The sequence below is a fragment of the Leuciscus leuciscus genome (assembly GCF_965113295.1).
Source record: "Leuciscus leuciscus genome assembly, chromosome: 24".
Lineage (NCBI taxonomy): Eukaryota > Metazoa > Chordata > Actinopteri > Cypriniformes > Leuciscidae > Leuciscus > Leuciscus leuciscus.
In genome coordinates, this window is record NC_138723.1 from 14,481,729 (window position 1) to 14,500,491 (window position 18,763).

Consider the following 18,763-nt stretch of genomic DNA (forward strand, 5'->3'; position numbering starts at 1 on the left):
AGGGAACAGTTGTTGGCAATATAGCGAAAGACCTGAACATTAATGTTTACGACCTGGAATCTCGCATGTTTGAGATCGTGACTGGATCAAATAAGAAGTATTTTGACGTAAATCTGAAAACTGGCGTGCTGTTTGTTAATGAAAGGATTGACCGTGAGGAGATATGTATGTCGAACCAGAAATGCTCTTTGAATATAGAGGCCCTCGCTAAAAATCCTCATCATCTTTACAGGGTGGAGATTAAAATCTTGGATATAAACGACAATGCGCCACATTTTCCTGTTAAAGTATTTGCATTAAATATTACAGAAAACGCAAGCCCTGGAGAGAGATTTCCTCTCCCTGTGTCCGAGGACTCTGATGTTGGCAGTAATTCACTGAAAGAGTACAAACTGAGTCCGAATGAACATTTCAGTCTCGATACACTGAGTGAAGACCAGAGTGTGTCTGCAGAGTTAGTGCTGAGCAAGGCTTTAGATCGAGAGAAGCAAGCGACTATTAAGTTAGTTCTCACCGGGACAGATGGAGGAAAACCACCTAAATCAGGGACTTTAAATATTATTATAAACGTTATGGATATTAATGATAATAACCCAGTGTTCAGTCAACCTCTTTACAAAGTTAAACTAAAAGAAAATGTTGCTGCTGGTACTAAAGTTTTATCTGTGATTGCCTCTGACTTGGATGAAGGAATAAACAGTGAAATTGTGTACTCGTTTGCAGATCATGGTAAGAAGCAAGACACTTTTACCATTATCCCTGAGACAGGAGATATTGTTGTAAAAGGGCGTATAAACTTCGAAGAGAATCCTGCAATTGAATTGCGAATTCGTGCAAGAGATAAAGGCCATTCGCAAAAGAGTACACAATGTAAAGTTTTAATAGAAGTTCTAGATGAAAATGATAATGCACCAGAGATAATTGTGACTCCTCTTTTGGAAAATGTGAAAGAAGACACAAAGTCAGGAACTGCTGTTGCTTTAGTCACAGTGTCTGATAAAGATGGAGGTAAGAATGGCATTGTTCACTGTGCGCTGAAAGGCTCGTTTCCTTTCAAACTGGAGACGTCATATAACAATCATTATTCTCTAGTGGTAGACGGACCTCTGGACAGAGAGAGTGTTTCTCAGTATAACATCACAATTACAGCTTCAGATGAAGGAACTCCAGCTCTTTCCAGCAGCACTGTTATAACTGTACATATCTCTGATGTTAATGACAATGCCCCACATTTCCCAGCACCCGTTATTAATGCTTTTCTAAGTGAGAATGGTCAAGCTGGAGGTCTCGTGACAAAAGTGACAGCTGATGATTCAGACACTGGTGAGAACGCAGAACTTTCATATTCACTGTTAGACAGTTCCAGCTCCAGTGTTCCTGTAACAACACTGATCAATATAAACTCTTTGAGTGGAGAAATATTCAGTTTACAATCATTTAATCACGAAGAAACAAAAAGATTTCAGTTTGAAGTGATGGCAACAGACTCTGGTGTTCCTCCTCTGAGCAGTAATGTGACTGTAAATGTGTTTATTCTGGATGAGAATGACAACAGTCCAGTTATTTTACCGCCTTATTCTGATCCTGGATCAGTTAATACTGAGAACATTCCCTACTCTGCTGAAGCGGGATACTTTGTAGCCAAGATCAGAGCTGTTGATGCTGACTCTGGATATAACGCTCTTCTGTCTTATCATATAAGTGAACCCAAAGGAACGAATCTCTTCCGCATTGGAAGCAGCACTGGAGAAATAAAGACTAAGAGACGAATGAGTGACAATGACTTAAAAACTCACCCACTTATTATTACAGTGTCTGATAATGGAGAGCCATCACTCTCAGCGACTATGTCCATGGATGTTGTGGTTGTTGAGAGTCTGGATGACATAAAGACATCATTCAGAGAAGTTCCTGTTAAAGAGGAGAGTTTTTCAGATCTGAATGTGTATCTGCTCATCGCTATCGTCTCAGTATCAGTCATCTTTTTACTGAGTCTCGTGGGTTTGATAGCAGCTAAATGCTACAGGACAGACGGCAGTTTCAGCAGGTACAGCGCTCCAGTGATCAGCACCCATCCAGACGGAAGCTGGTCCTTCTCTAAATCTACTCAACAGTATGACGTGTGTTTTAGTTCAGACACAATAAAGAGTGATGTAGTCGTTTTCCCCTCGCCGTTTCCACCAGCAGACGCGGAGTTGATCAGCATTAATAGTGGAGAAGAAACTTTTACGCGCACACAAACTCTTCCTACCACTGGAAAGGTAAGAAGATCATTGAAAATTAGTGTAAAAATATTTACATCTTAATTATTGTTCTCAGCTGTTCGCAATTATTTCTTATGGTTGTCATAAATGTTGGTTTGGGTTTCACAACGTGGTTGTTTCACTTGATTTTAAAGTTGTTGTGATCAATTATGAATACGTTTAATCTGCAGTTTTACTAACTTACTATGATTAATCTTGTCCTGCCTGGGTGGGGTTTTTTTTTCTTTTACTTTTTTTTTTTTTGTTTGTTTTTTTGTTGCTGTTTTCAAGTATCAAAACAGTTAATATTTAAAAATAATGTAGCCTAATAATCGATATAGTTTACAAAACAGAAAAGCGATGTCAAGCAAAAGTAACAAAGTTAAACAGACGTACGTGACAGGAAATGTGAAAATTAAATTGCGAAAAAGAAACGAAATAATAATATTCATAATAATAATAATTCCGACCCTATGCCAATGGGTCAATACAGCATTCCGACCATTTTATTTTCATGATATACCTGATTTGACCTCTTTACTGTCTCTGTGCAGCTCCCCTAGAGGATCATTATTTTCTTTTGCAAAGCAGTGTTCTCTCATAACCTGCCCCGTGGAGAATAATTTTTAGCCAGCGTTAACACCCGCCCCACCCCCCTTCTTTGGACATTTTTTTTTTTTTTTTTTACTTTGTTTGCAGTCTTATTAGCTAATCAGCAGCATTAACAAGTGGGTTATTTAATAAGCAGTCTGTCACTAATATGTATATTGCGGTGCTTTTTATTGCTGAATTACTTTGAAAATCACTATCTTTTGTTGTTGTCTCCAAGCATTTTGTTGTTCCTTCAGCTGTTTTGGTTATGTATTAGTCCTGTTATGGCATAGTTTCAGCACATGGTGTCACTGCAGACCGTCAGTTAAAGGTTTAAAGGATTTATTCTGAAGCCTCTCTCAGAATCTTAGTGTTATAGTGTATCTGTCGTTGAGACATGATGATGGTTTCTGTTCCGTCTCGTGTTGTCTGAATGCAAAGAAGATTCTCGTGCTTTTATTTTTTGTTTTTACTTTCGTTACGCCAGCTGTGACTCTCCATCATGGCATTTACGGGATATTTCGATTGTGGATTTATAATTTTCCTTTCTTTTCTGGATTGTGCGTTTGCTCAGATCGTCTATTCCGTACCGGAAGAGGTAAATAAGGGAACAGTTGTTGGCAATATAGCGAAAGACCTGAACATAAATGTTTACGACCTGGAATCTCGCATGTTTGAGATCGTGACTGGATCAAATAAGAAGTATTTTGACGTAAATCTGAAAACTGGCGTGCTGTTTGTTAATGAAAGGATTGACCGTGAGGAGATATGTATGTCGAACCAGAAATGCTCTTTGAATATAGAGGCCCTCGCTGAAAATCCTCATCATCTTTACAGGGTGGAGATTAAAATCTTGGATATAAACGACAATGCGCCACATTTTCCTGTTAAAGTGTTTACTATAAATATAACTGAAACAGCCAATTCTGGCGAGAGATTTCCTCTCCCTGTGTCCGAGGACTCTGATGTTGGCAGTAATTCACTGAAAGAGTACAAACTGAGTCCGAATGAACATTTCAGTCTCGATACACTGAGTGAAGACCAGAGTGTGTCTGCAGAGTTAGTGCTGAGCAAGGCTTTAGATCGAGAGAAGCAAGCGACTATTAAGTTAGTTCTCACGGGGACAGATGGAGGAAAACCACCTAAATCAGGGACTTTAAATATTATTATAAACGTCATGGATGCTAATGATAATAACCCAGTGTTCAGTCAACCTCTTTACAAAGTCAAACTAAAAGAAAATTTTGCTGCTGGTACTAAAGTTTTATCTGTGTTTGCCTCTGACTTGGATGAAGGAATGAATCGTGAAATTGTGTACTCATTTGCTGGTCACGGAAAGAAACAAGAAACTTTTACCATTATCCCTGAGACAGGAGATATTGTTGTAAAAGGGCAAATTGATTACGAGGAAAATCCTGCTATTGAATTGCGAGTTCAAGCAAGAGATAAAGGCAGCCCACCAAGGAGCACACATTGTAAAGTTTTAATAGAAGTTATGGATGAAAATGATAATGCACCAGAGATAACAGTGACTCCACTTCTAAAAACGGTGAAAGAAGACATAAAGTCAGGAACTGCTGTTGCTTTAGTCACAGTGTCTGATAAAGATGGAGGTAAGAATGGCATTGTTCACTGTGCGCTGAAAGGCTCGTTTCCTTTCAAACTGGAGACGTCATATAACAATCATTATTCTCTAGTGGTAGACGGACCTCTGGACAGAGAGAGTGTTTCTCAGTATAATATCACAATTACAGCTTCAGATGAAGGAACTCCGGCTCTTTCCAGCAGCACTGTTATAACTGTACATATCTCTGATGTTAATGACAATGCCCCACATTTCCCAGCACCCGTTATTAACGCTTTTCTAAGTGAGAATGGTCAAGCTGGAGGTCTCGTGACAAAAGTGACAGCTGATGATTCAGACACTGGTGAGAACGCAGAACTTTCATATTCACTGTTAGACAGTTCCAGCTCCAGTGTTCCTGTATCAACACTGATCAATATAAACTCTTTGAGTGGAGAAATATTCAGTTTACAATCATTTAATCACGAAGAAACAAAAAGATTTCAATTTAAACTGATGGCAACAGACTCTGGTGTTCCTCCTCTGAGCAGTAATGTGACTGTAAATGTGTTTATTCTGGATGAGAATGACAACAGTCCAGTTATTTTACCGCCTTATTCTGATCCTGGATCAGTTAATACTGAGAACATTCCCTACTCTGCTGAAGCGGGATACTTTGTAGCCAAGATCAGAGCTGTTGATGCTGACTCTGGATTTAACGCTCTTCTGTCTTATCATATAAGTGAACCCAAAGGAACGAATCTCTTCCGCATTGGAAGCAGCACTGGAGAAATAAAGACTAAGAGACGAATGAGTGACAATGACTTAAAAACTCACCCACTTATTATTACAGTGTCTGATAATGGAGAGCCATCACTCTCAGCGACTATGTCCATGGATGTTGTGGTTGTTGAGAGTCTGGATGACATAAAGACATCATTCAGAGAAGTTCCTGTTAAAGAGGAGAGTTTTTCAGATCTGAATGTGTATCTGCTCATCGCTATCGTCTCAGTATCAGTCATCTTTTTACTGAGTCTCGTGGGTTTGATAGCAGCTAAATGCTACAGGACAGACGGCAGTTTCAGCAGGTACAGCGCTCCAGTGATCAGCACCCATCCAGACGGAAGCTGGTCCTTCTCTAAATCTACTCAACAGTATGACGTGTGTTTTAGTTCAGACACAATAAAGAGTGATGTAGTCGTTTTCCCCTCGCCGTTTCCACCAGCAGACGCGGAGTTGATCAGCATTAATAGTGGAGAAGACACTTTTACGCGCACCCAAACTCTTCCTAACACCGAGAAGGTAAGAAGACTTTGGAACCCTAGTTGTGTAAAATTTGTGGAGTTTGAAATATTTTTGTTGTTGTTACTTAAGTTGTGTTGATATTTGCAAAAATTATCGCATCTTTTCTTTGATTTCGCTGAACTGAATAACAATTTCCTCGTTGCTATTTTTCCAATGACAACAAAAAGTCAAGTACAAATACCGATGCTAAATAAAATTCAAGAACATGCGATTTATAATTAATAAAGACAATAAAAGACGATGACGACTGATAATAATAATAATAACAATAAATCATAGTATGCATCTTATAATCAAGTTATTATGCTGTTTATATTAAACATTTATAAACTTAAGGGTACTTCGATTCTTTTTTGAGGGGGGTCTTCAGCACCATGGACAAAGAACACCATATCCTCGCTTTTCTTTCCGTACATTTTGGTAATCTTGGTTAGATGTAAATATATTTTATTTAATCAGCTTCCTCCTATGATCATAATTTACTTATTATAGCGAGTGCTGCAGATCTTTACCCAAAATGTGTCTTTTTATTTACATTCATACTTTGCAATTCACTATAATTCGTTTTTTTTTAAACATTATAGATTTGAAGTGTGGAATATTGCACTCTAAATAAAATATCCCCATTCAGCATGCAGTTAAAACGCGCGATGTCGTTGTAGACCATGAATTTGAAGCACTTCTCATATTAAAATGAGGCTCCTCCCCTATAGTGGAAGAGAAACCGCCTATTATTGCCATGAGCAAATGAAAGGTATTACACAGTAGCCTACATGCTTCCGAGACGAAGAGCCTGTCAGCAACAAGACACACATACGTTTAAAAAAAAAAAAGAAGATGATTCATCTTTGAAGCTTTGAAGGAACAACGATGGAAATCTTAAGATATTTTTGGGTCATAACAGCTCTTCATTTTGGTTTATGGCAATTTTCATTCGGCAAGATTATCTATTCGGTGTCGGAGGAAGTAAACAAGGGAACTGTTGTCGGAAATATAGCAAAAGATCTCAAGATCAGTGTTCAGGAGCTGGAATCTCGTATCTTGCAGCTTGTATCCGGATCCAACAGAAAATATTTTGACGTGAATTTGAAAACGGGAGCGTTGTTCGTGAATGAAAGAATTGACCGGGAGGAATTATGCTTCGCTAATCAGGAATGTGCTCTTAATTTGGAGGCTATTGTTCAAAATCCTCATAGTCTTTATCGAATTGAAATTAATGTTCTGGATGTTAACGATAATGCTCCATATTTTGTGGACAGCGTTGTAATGATAAACATTACCGAGGATGTTGTTCCGGGAGCTAGATTTCATCTTCCTGTAGCTGAAGATAACGACATTGGCATTAATGCACTGAAAGACTACAAACTGATGAAGAATGAACACTTTTCTGTTGACGTGCAAACTGAAGAGCAGAGTGTGTCTGCTGAATTAGTGCTCCAAAAACCTTTAGATCGTGAAAAGCAAGCGGTTATTCCTCTTGTATTGACAGCTGTTGATGGGGGAAAGCCTGCAAAGACAGGCACATTAAGTGTAATAGTGAATGTACTGGATATAAATGACAACTGGCCTATCTTCAGCAAACCATTGTACAAGATCAAGGTGAGAGAAAATGTTTCTGTTGGTTCAAAAATCATCTCTTTGACTGCTACTGATTTGGATGAGGGCACCAACAGTGACATTATTTATTCCATAGCTGAACATGGAAACATAAAAAAGCAAAGTCTATTCACTGTGGTTCCTGAAAGCGGGGATATTGTTGTAAAGGGTCAAATAGACCATGAGATAAATGCTGCAATTGAATTGCGAATTCAGGCAAGAGATAAAGGCAGTCCACCAAAGAGCACCCAATGTAAAGTTTTAATAGAAGTTATGGATGAAAATGACAATGCACCAGAGATAATTGTGACTCCTCTTTTGGAAAATGTGAAAGAAGACATAAAGTCGGGAACTGCAGTTGCTTTAGTCACAGTGTCTGATAAAGATGGAGGTAAGAATGGCATTGTTCACTGTGCGCTGAAAGGCTTGTTTCCTTTCAAACTGGAGACGTCATATAACAATCATTATTCTCTAGTGGTAGACGGACCTCTGGACAGAGAGAGTGTTTCTCAGTATAACATCACAATTACAGCTTCAGATGAAGGAACTCCGGCTCTTTCCAGCAGCACTGTTATAACTGTACATATCTCTGATGTTAATGACAATGCCCCACATTTCCCAGCACCCGTTATTAACGCTTTTCTAAGTGAGAATGGTCAAGCTGGAGGTCTCGTGACAAAAGTGACAGCTGATGATTCAGACACTGGTGAGAACGCAGAACTTTCATATTCACTGTTAGACAGTTCCAGCTCCAGTGTTCCTGTAACAACACAGATCAATATAAACTCTTTGAGTGGAGAAATATTCAGTTTACAATCATTTAATCACGAAGAAACAAAAAGATTTCAATTTGAAGTGATGGCAACAGACTCTGGTGTTCCTCCTCTGAGCAGTAATGTGACTGTAAATGTGTTTATTCTGGATGAGAATGACAACAGTCCAGTTATTTTACCGCCTTATTCTGATCCTGGATCAGTTAATACTGAGAACATTCCCTACTCTGCTGAAGCGGGATACTTTGTAGCCAAGATCAGAGCTGTTGATGCTGACTCTGGATATAACGCTCTTCTGTCTTATCATATAAGTGAACCCAAAGGAACGAATCTCTTCCGCATTGGAAGCAGCACTGGAGAAATAAAGACTAAGAGACGAATGAGTGACAATGACTTAAAAACTCACCCACTTATTATTACAGTGTCTGATAATGGAGAGCCATCACTCTCAGCGACTATGTCCATGGATGTTGTGGTTGTTGAGAGTCTGGATGACATAAAGACATCATTCAGAGAAGTTCCTGTTAAAGAGGAGAGTTTTTCAGATCTGAATGTGTATCTGCTCATCGCTATCGTCTCAGTATCAGTCATCTTTTTACTGAGTCTCGTGGGTTTGATAGCAGCTAAATGCTACAGGACAGACGGCAGTTTCAGCAGGTACAGCGCTCCAGTGATCAGCACCCATCCAGACGGAAGCTGGTCCTTCTCTAAATCTACTCAACAGTATGACGTGTGTTTTAGTTCAGACACAATAAAGAGTGATGTAGTCGTTTTCCCCTCGACGTTTCCATTGCCAGATGCAGAGCTAATCAGCATTAATGAAGGAGACACTTTTAATAGGACTCAAACTCTTCCAAGCACTGGCAAGGTAAGATAAAACTTATATCTTACAGTTTGAAAATAGTATCATACTGAACAGACTCTTGGTAGCAGTTTGGATTAGTTTTACTATGTGAGTGAATGTGTGATTTTGAAACATGGTTTAAGTACGTGGAGTTGTTCATTTTCACATATGTGACCCTGGATCACAAAACCAGTCACAAGTAGCACGGGTATATTTGTGGCAATAGCCAACAATACATTGTACGGGTCAAAATTATAGATTTTTCTTTTATCCCAAAAATCATTAGGATATTAAGTAAAGATCATGTTCCATGAAGATATTTTGTAAATTTCCTACCGTAAATATATAAAACATTTATTTTTGTGAGTGAATGCAGCACAATCGCAAACATAAATGGACAACTTTAATGGCGATTTTCTCAATGTTTACATTTTTTTTGCACCCTCAGATTCCTGATTTTCTTTCAGATGATGTATAAATCTCAATTTCAGAACATTTAGGCCCTACCCATGTGACTGGTTTTGTGGTCCATGGTCACATATCACGCTAAGGAAAGTTGTGAATGGGCAGTTGTGTTCAAGAGTACACACATATACACTGATTGTTTTCAGAATTGTTTACTCCAGTGTTACATTGGCATTCCAGTTCCATTTTTCTAATAGGATATATCTTTATGTTGGTACCAAGATGTACATAACATCCATTTAGTCTTGTCACTGCTGATCAGATTGTAGGTTGTCGTGCAAGGGATAAAATATCAGCCGCAAACAAGCACTACATTTGCCATGTTATAATTTCTTAATAATTATTATTTGTGCTGTTCTGAGAGCATCTCCTTGTGTCTATCGTTCTTTTCAGGTCATGTAGTTTGTTCCAGGGAAAGTAAAAAGAGGCTTGTTGTTGGAAATGTGCATTGTTGGAAGGCTGTCACATATTTCAGAGTCTGCATGAAGGACTGTGAAAGTAAATCTGAAAACAAGTGTTCTGTTTAAGTAAACAGAAAGATAAATGGCCATAAAATAGCCAGTTGTAATGAAAATCTATCATTTTTTAGCAGATTTTTTTTCTTCTTCTGCTCATAGCTTCATGCTAGTATGTTTACAATACAGTTTCATAGGCTATCTGATTCTGAATTAATGTCACTAATTTTCAGCGTTAAAATGTCAAGAACAAATATACTTTTTCGATTTTGTATTTTATTCATTTATTTTTGTCATATTTTAGCAAATGATTTACGACCATCTTATAACAGAATTAGGTGAATTTCAAATGGTAGGCCTACATAAGTTCATTTGTAATACGAGACTATTGAGGGGGGGGGAAAAAGCTCTATAATTAACGGTTTGTACCAATGTATTCAAATAAAATAATGCATTTTATACTGATTTATATTACTGCATTTTGAACGCACGCGCGTTTTAAGTTGTGCTGTGTTTTGGTGTGTAGCCTATTTTATATAGACTTTTAATAGACAAACAAAGCTTTTCCTGTGGTAACTTAATTTACTCTAGGTGATATTTTGTTTTGCGGTGCTGTAGCCTATAATATTTGTGTGGTTTCGTCACACATAACCGCACGTAATCCGCGTGGTGTCACTGCAGACCGCGAAACTTTAATAATTTCCATATAGCCTCTGAACGCCGCCTACAATTTGACTGAGTGACGTGCTGTAACCGGGCGTCACAATCTCGATGCTTTTCGCGTGCATGTTTCCGTATGTGTCATTCTTTATTCTGGGTGTTTAGAGTTTTGATCACCGGTGTAGTGTTTTGATCACGTTGGCGACTCACACGGAAGGATGGCAGACAGAATGGACTTTACGTTCCCGCATTTAATTTTCCTCTGGCTCGTGATGCTTGTTTCAGTGCCTGCGGATGGTCAGATTGTCTACTCCGTGTCAGAGGAAGTAAATATCGGAACTGTCGTCGGGAATGTGGTAAAGGACATGCATTTAAACGTCCAAGATTTGGAATCACGGGCGTTTCAACTTGTATTCGGCACGAGGACGAGGTATTTCGATGTGAATCTGAAATCTGGCGTCTTGTATGTTGCTGAAAGAATTGATCGTGAGCAGCTATGTCCTAATACTCCATCCTGCTCCTTGAATTTTGAAGCGATAGTCAACCACCCTCTTAGTCTGAGCCGAGTGATAGTTAATGTTAATGATGTGAATGACAATTCTCCTACATTCCCTGTTGAAACTCAAGTTTTGAATATCTCTGAGTCAGTGCAGCCAGGAGCTACATTTTCCTTGATCAGTGCATTGGATGAAGATGTTGGACCTTTCTCTGTTAAAAGCTATAAACTGAGTCCTAATGAACATTTCTCATTAGAAGTGCACCCGGGTGGTGAACATGGCATGTCTGCAGAGTTAATCCTTCGAAAAGCTTTAGACAGAGAGAGAGAACCTGTAATTCGACTAGTCTTGACCGCTTCCGATGGAGGGAAACCGTCAAGATCCGGGACATTACAAATTATAGTTAACATTTTAGATACAAATGATAATGCTCCAGTGTTTAGCAATCCTCTTTATAAAGTCAGTGTAACAGAGAACACACCACGAGGAACTAAGATAATCAAACTCAATGCTACTGACATGGATGAAGGTCCAAATGGGGAAGTAACATATTTGTTTAGCAGTCATGGTCAGGAAAAAAATCTTGATGTTTTTTCAATCAGTCCTGATTCTGGGGAGATTGAAGTAAAAGGAAATATTGATTTTGAGGACAAAGCTTTTTATGAACTTAGAGTAGAGGCCCATGATAAGGGTCTTTCCCCAATGACGGTTAATTGTAAAGTACTAATCGAAGTCATAGATGTAAATGATAATGCACCAGAAATAGTAATAACATCCCTGCTGTCTTCATTAAGGGAAGATGCAAAAATTGGCACTGCTGTGGCTCTGGTCACAGTTTCAGACAAGGACGGTGGAATGAATGGGAAAGTCAGTTGTAAGCTGCAAGGAAATTTACCTTTCAAACTTGAGTCTTCCTACAAAAATTATTACTCTGTTGTTTTAGAAGGCCAGCTTGACAGGGAAAAAATCTCCAAGTATAATGTTACCCTAATAGCAGTGGATGAGGGAACCCCACCTCTTTCCAGCACTAGTGTGGTTTATGTTGATGTTTCAGATGTGAATGACAATCCTCCGCAATTTAATGGAAAAAGCATTAGTGTCTATGTAAAAGAAAACATGCCACCAGGAACCCTTATTCACACAGTGTCAGCAGTTGACAGAGATTCAAATGAAAATGCTGAGATTTCTTACTCTATTGTGGATAACAAAGCAACAAGCATACATTATGTTAGTGTTAACTCATTGACAGGCCAGTTGTATAACCTACAGTCTTTCAATTTTGAAGAACAGAAAACCCTTAGTTTCCATGTTCAGGCCATAGATGCTGGTGCTCCTCCTCTGAGCAGTAATGTGACTGTAAATGTGTTTATTCTGGATGAGAATGACAACAGTCCAGTTATTTTACCTCCTTATTCTGATCCTGGATCAGTTAATACTGAGAACATTCCCTACTCTGCTGAAGCGGGATACTTTGTAGCCAAGATCAGAGCTGTTGATGCTGACTCTGGATATAACGCACTTCTGTCTTATCATATAAGTGAACCCAAAGGAACGAATCTCTTCCGCATTGGAAGCAGCACTGGAGAAATAAAGACTAAGAGACGAATGAGTGACAATGACTTAAAAACTCACCCACTTATTATTACAGTGTCTGATAATGGAGATCCATCACTCTCAGCGACTATGTCCATGGATGTTGTGGTAGTTGAGAGTCTGGATGACATAAAGACATCATTCAGAGAAGTTCCTGTTAAAGAGGAGAGTTTTTCAGATCTGAATGTGTATCTGCTCATAGCTATCGTCTCAGTATCAGTCATCTTTTTACTAAGTCTCGTGGGTTTGATAGCAGCTAAATGCTACAGGACAGACGGCAGTTTCAGCAGGTACAGCGCTCCAGTGATCAGCACCCATCCTGACGGAAGCTGGTCCTACTCCAAATCTACACAACAATATGATGTGTGTTTTAGCTCAGACACAATGAAGAGCGACATGGTGGTTTTCCCTTCACCATTTCCGCCTGCAGAAGCTGAACTGGTCAGCATTCATGGAGAAGATACTTTTACACAAACCCAAACTCTTCCTACCACTGGGAAGGTGAGCATTATTTAAGACCTTGGTTTACGAAGTAGCTGAATTTTCACTTGGCTTATGGCCTATTCACTATACACATGCTTTTCTTTGTTTTGTTTTTTGCTCTTATTTAGTTACTAGAAAAATATAGAAGTGAAGCAAAACATCATTCAGTTTTCTTCATTTATTTTTGGCCCGCTACTTAAAATTATGCTGAATATGTGATTCATGCACAGATGTTGCAACTTGCATAACAATTCCTGCTACATTCAGTTTACTTAAAGTAAATTATATCAATTTACCTGATTTGAAAATAGCAGTCATTTTGTTTTTAGCAAGTTCTTACCATTCTTTCTATCACATTTATATGATTAGAGTTTTCCTGTTTCATTTATTACCACAACTCTGACTGCAAAGCTTGTATGTAGTGTTTCAGCACCATCAGTGATGGACAGCACCACCTCACTGATACACAGGCACACTAAGAGCTTAGTACTGCTCTCATATTGCACTCAATATTTAATGATTTGATTATTAATTAATTAAAGACATCTGTTTTAATTATAACTCTTTAATTACATTAAACTGCAGTTTCAAGCAGGTTGCGACAGCTACTCCCTAGTCTTCAAAGAGAATTTAAATGATGTTTAATAAGCTTCACTAACCTACTGCTTAGAATACAGAATTGAGTTGGTGATTTATTTAAGAGTTTTTGTATAACTTTAGTTTTGTTACTGAGTTTTGCATGTTAAGTCACCAATTGCTTTATTTTTACACTTTCTGCACTTTTTTTGTGCATGTTCAATGATACAATATGGATAAAAGTGTCTGCTACATGCATAAATGTAAATATGTATGTTTAATGTGAGTTGGTTGGTCTCAGACATATGCTCCATGTTCCTTCGTCTCATAGTTAGTCATGCCTCTTGAGTCTTTTTTTTCCCTTAGTCCTTGAGAGAGGACAGGGATCAGGGCCCATGTAAATTTCTGTGCAATTGGGTCAGTACTGGGTTCTGCTTTGCCCGGCTGGTTGAGGGAGATAGATGGATTAGAAGTCTGTGGGTCTCTGGGCTGCTGGAGTGCTGCAGTCCCACCTGCATTATATCAAATTCTCTCAAGCTCCCTCCACTCAATGCATAATGAGTGGGACATGCTGCAGACTCTATGAGAAAAAGACACAGCAGTATTTATGCTGTTTAAAGAAACTGATCCTCTCTTTCCCTCTATGTGCAACCCATTTCATGCTGCTGTGCTTACAGTGTTTTTATTTGATTTATTTATTATGTTTATATTTGTTTAAATAATTCACAAGTTTGTTACTTTAATGACATTAGTTTGGTCTACGTGGTATTCATCTCTAACTATATTTTGGTTCTTGTTGTTTGAAAGTCTCATTCCACTGATCCCTCTTCTGAACATGAGAGATGGAATGAATTCTTTAGTGGCACCATGACATTTTACTTTCCACCCCTGTGAGTTTTCACATGAGAGTGCTATTAAATTGTTAATTTATTATGACACATTATTCCGATAAACGTGACATTCAGGCTGCAGTTTATTGTAATTTGTCATATTAGTGGCCAAAAGTGGTCTGGAAGGGGATAGTTCAATTAAACATCAAAAATATGAGGAAGATATTGTATATATTTCTTTAATATTTTAAAACACTAAACTTGGTTAAGGTATTTTCTATCTGACAAAATTATTTGGCAAAAATGGCTTTATTTAAAGGTTTTATTTTACTCTTAAAAAATACAAAAGCAAAAAGCTCACAGAAAAACACTGACTACAACATAATCAGTTATTAATATTTCATTGGTTCTCTATTGTTTTCGCATGTGTTCATAATTACTTTGTATGATGGCCTGGCCAAAAATTGTCTGCACAATTTGGCATGTTTTATTATATTATCAAAAAAATTAAACAGTTGACTCTAAGGCAAATATATTGTACATTTTAATGACATTAAACTGCAGACAGAGGACAGAGATATATTAGTGTTATATATCCGATGCAAAAGCCTCTAAAAGCCACCTCTGTCAAAAATGAGATAATAATATTGAGTGAATGCTCTCCGCACATAGCATACGTTCATCAAATACTTTCACTTCAAACTCACTAAATCCCAGCCTCAGCCCATTCAGAAATGTCGGTACTTGGGTAGAAACCTATACATAGGAGCCTGATAAAAATGTTAATATTTAACAAAAACTTTAGACAGATTTAGAGGCTTTTGCATCTGAAGTCACATTACTATTTTTAATGTTTTTGAAAGAAGTTTCTTCTGCTCATCAAGCCTGCATTTATTTGATCAAAAATACAGATTTTTTTTTTTAATATTGTGATATATTATTACAATTTAAAATAATTGGTTTTCAATTTATTATACTTTAAATTATCATTTATTTCTGTGATGCAAAGCTGAATTTTCAGGATCATTACTCCAGTCTATCACATGATCCTTTAGAAATCATTATCATTATCAAAGTTGGAAACAGTTCTGCTGCTTAATATTTTTTTATAACCTGTGATACTTTTTTTTTTAGGATATTTTAATGAATAAAAAAAAAAAAGAAAAAAAAAAAGAAGCAAATGTTTTAAAAATAGAAATCTTTTGTAACAACAATATACACTACTGAATAAATCAATACTTTTATTCAGCAAGGATGTGTTAAATTGATAAAAAGTGATAGTAAAGAAGATTTATATTATTAGAAAATATATTTTTATTTTGAATAAATGCAGTTCTTTTTAACCTTTTATTCATCAAATATAGGCAGCAGAACTGTTTCCAACACTCATAATAAATCAGAATATTAGAATGATTTCTAAAGGATCATGTGATAGACTGGATGTCACATGTGACACTGAAGACTGGAGTAATGATCCTGAAAATGCAGCTTTGCCATCACAGAAATAAATGATAATTTAAAGTATAATAAATTGAAAACAAATTCTTTTAAATTGTAATATATTACATTTTTTTTCTGTATTTTTGATCAAATAAATGCAGGCTTGATGAGCAGAAGAAACTTATTTTAAAAACATTAAAAATAGTAATGTGTCCAAACTTTTGGCCTGTACTGTATATATATATATATATATATATATATATATATATATATATATATATATATAAACATTTTTATCAGGCTCCATATGTATTCTACCCAAGTCCCGACATATACACATGCAAATCAAGGTTTAATGGAATCTCACCTCTTTTTTCTCCTCAGTCTGTGTGCATAAATGCCTCCTGCATTGTCTTGCGCACAAGGATCATGTTTCAGTTATGACATTTGTGGTTAATATGGGCAAACTTCAAGTCTATTTGCAGAGTGTAATGCTATGAGGTTTACCCAAGAAAGTGGATAAGTCTGTTTGTGCTTGTGTATGTTATTCATTAGAATATAAGCTTGGCATAATCATGGAATTGAGTCAATGCTTAAGCATTGTGACATACTATGAGTCATAGTACAGACTGTGGGTAAATACAAACACTATCATTACTTCAGTGTTATTTATTGTGAACTGACTGTAAACTGCTAAGCTGTTGTCTGTGCACTGCAAGACATAAATTGTGTGTCTGCTGGCTTGTGTTTCTATCAGACAGAATGACCTGAGCCTTTTGTTAAGGTCACACTGGGATTTCTGTCCCTCTGGATGGATGCATTTTTACCCTGAAATGGAGGTTCAGAGCACAATAAACAGATTGCCATGAATGACAAATGTCCCTTTCTTGGTTTTCACAAATTGCCCATTTGTTTCCGCAGGTCCTGCGGGTTCTCTAAATTCCCTAAAGCTCAAATTAGATGTGGATCTGCATAATTTCTTGTTTACAAGGTTATCATCTCTGCAGATTCGCTTTCGCTGAATATAAAAATGATCACTTTGCAGTGATCCATTAGGTTGTCATTATTGTACAAATGAAATGCTAATGCATTCAGCAAAGCATTTTAGGAGCAATTATAGTGCTATAACATATATTATTGGTTTATGTCATCATTTATTTGCTTATGCTAGTTTGCATATCTATTCTGTTCAGTTGCCTCTCTCGGGTTGCTGGGTCTGGCAGTAGAAAGAACAGTCGATGATTCCCTGCAGTGCATCAGTGAGAGGATGGGTGGGTCATCTCTGCAGAGGGCTGCAGGTGGCAGAATGAGTCAAGCTGAACAGAATGCTGAGAGAGAGAGAGAGAGAGAGAGAGAGATGGAGAGGGGGGGGGGGGTCTCTGGATGGCTTGCTAGTGCCCTCTGTTGGTTGCAGAGCTGTGTGGGATCCTTACTATAAAGCATTTATTTCCAACCTCAGCCAGTAGGGGTCTTACAACATCCTTTTCAAGCATCCTCTGTGCCCAATCCTTTCAGACAGGGTGTTTCTCTTTCTCTATATTTTTTACTGTCACTTTGTGTTACACACAACATGCCTTCTGCTCCCATAATGTTTTGCCTCTAATTTCTTTGAGGACGTGCAGTCCTTTTAAAAAAAAAAAAATCCCTCTCTCTGTCTTCTCACATATACTCTCTGCGTCATGAAATAATTTCAGGAACTAATGTCTAGGAATTTTGCAAGTGTCTTTTGCAACACTGATTAAGCAAACAAACAGTAACCAAGAAGGTTGTTTATCATTAACAAAACAGGGCACTGCAAAAAAAAAAGTTTTTATCTTACTTGTTTTTCAATTAAATATCTAAAACAAATCCTTTAAACAAGATTAATTTACTTTACAATTTACAAGATTCATTTACTAAAAGACAGCGAATAAAATACTAAGACTTGTTTCGATGTATCTCAAGTGTATTCTGTCTCACTCTACAGCAGATTGTTTTACTTGACCTGTTTATTCTTAAAATGTCAGTATATAAGCTGGAAAATCTACAAGTGCAGTAAGAAAAACAGACTTATATTAAATACCCACTACCAGTGCGGGGTCAGTATAATAATAAAAAAAGAAAGAAAATCAGCAATGTGACAGTTAAGACATGTATAATCAGGCCTTGACATTAACTTTTTAACACCAGACACTGTGGCTACTAGTGGTTTTCCAAAGTTACTAGCCACTTAGCATTTTCACTGGCCACAATTTTGACATTTTGACATTATATAGATATTTGTAATATTATCTCATAATTTGGCAGCCGGTAAATTAGGCTGCTGTCACTTTAGGCCGATAGCCAATATATTTGTCTTTATGTGCGCGCACTTTGGGTGTGTGCACAAAATCTGCGGGAATTAGTAAAATGATGCTCAAACCGCGCAATCCCATGCCGAAATTCAAGCCCTGTAACACCAACAATACTCATCCGTAGCTCATGAAACGAGTGGGTAAAGGGACGTGGGTTTGTGTGTCAACTCGCTATCGGAGCGATTAGAGAGCGAGAACGCGCAGCTGGTATCGTGTATCCCGCGGAAGAGTTTCAGATATTTCAGTATCGATATGTATCGAAAAATCTAAATTTTTGACAACACTAGATTGTTTTAGTTTGCACATAGTTTATTGTTTTAGATGCCTTTTTAAAGGTCCCATTGCATGAAAATTTCACTTTATGAGGTTTTTTAACCTTAATATGAGTTTCCTTAGCCTGCCTATTGTCCCCCAGTGGCTAGACGTTTTGATGGGTGTAAACCAAGCCCTGGGTATTTTTGAGAAAATGAAAGCTCAGACGGGCGAATCTAGAAATATTCCCCTTATGTCGTCAT

General features: G+C 37.5%; 1 protein-coding gene across 1 annotated transcript; it reads left to right on the forward strand.

Moving 5' to 3' along the window:
* Positions 1–5,715: 5,715 nt before the first annotated feature.
* On the forward strand, positions 5,716–8,949 carry LOC309489413 (protocadherin alpha-2-like; the record flags this gene model as incomplete). Its single annotated transcript, XM_082158190.1, has 1 exon — positions 5,716–8,949. Exon 1 carries the CDS (start codon positions 6,574–6,576, stop codon positions 8,947–8,949), a length of 2,376 nt encoding a protein of 791 aa, XP_082014316.1. The 5' UTR covers positions 5,716–6,573.
* Between the last annotated feature and the right edge of the window lie 9,814 nt (positions 8,950–18,763).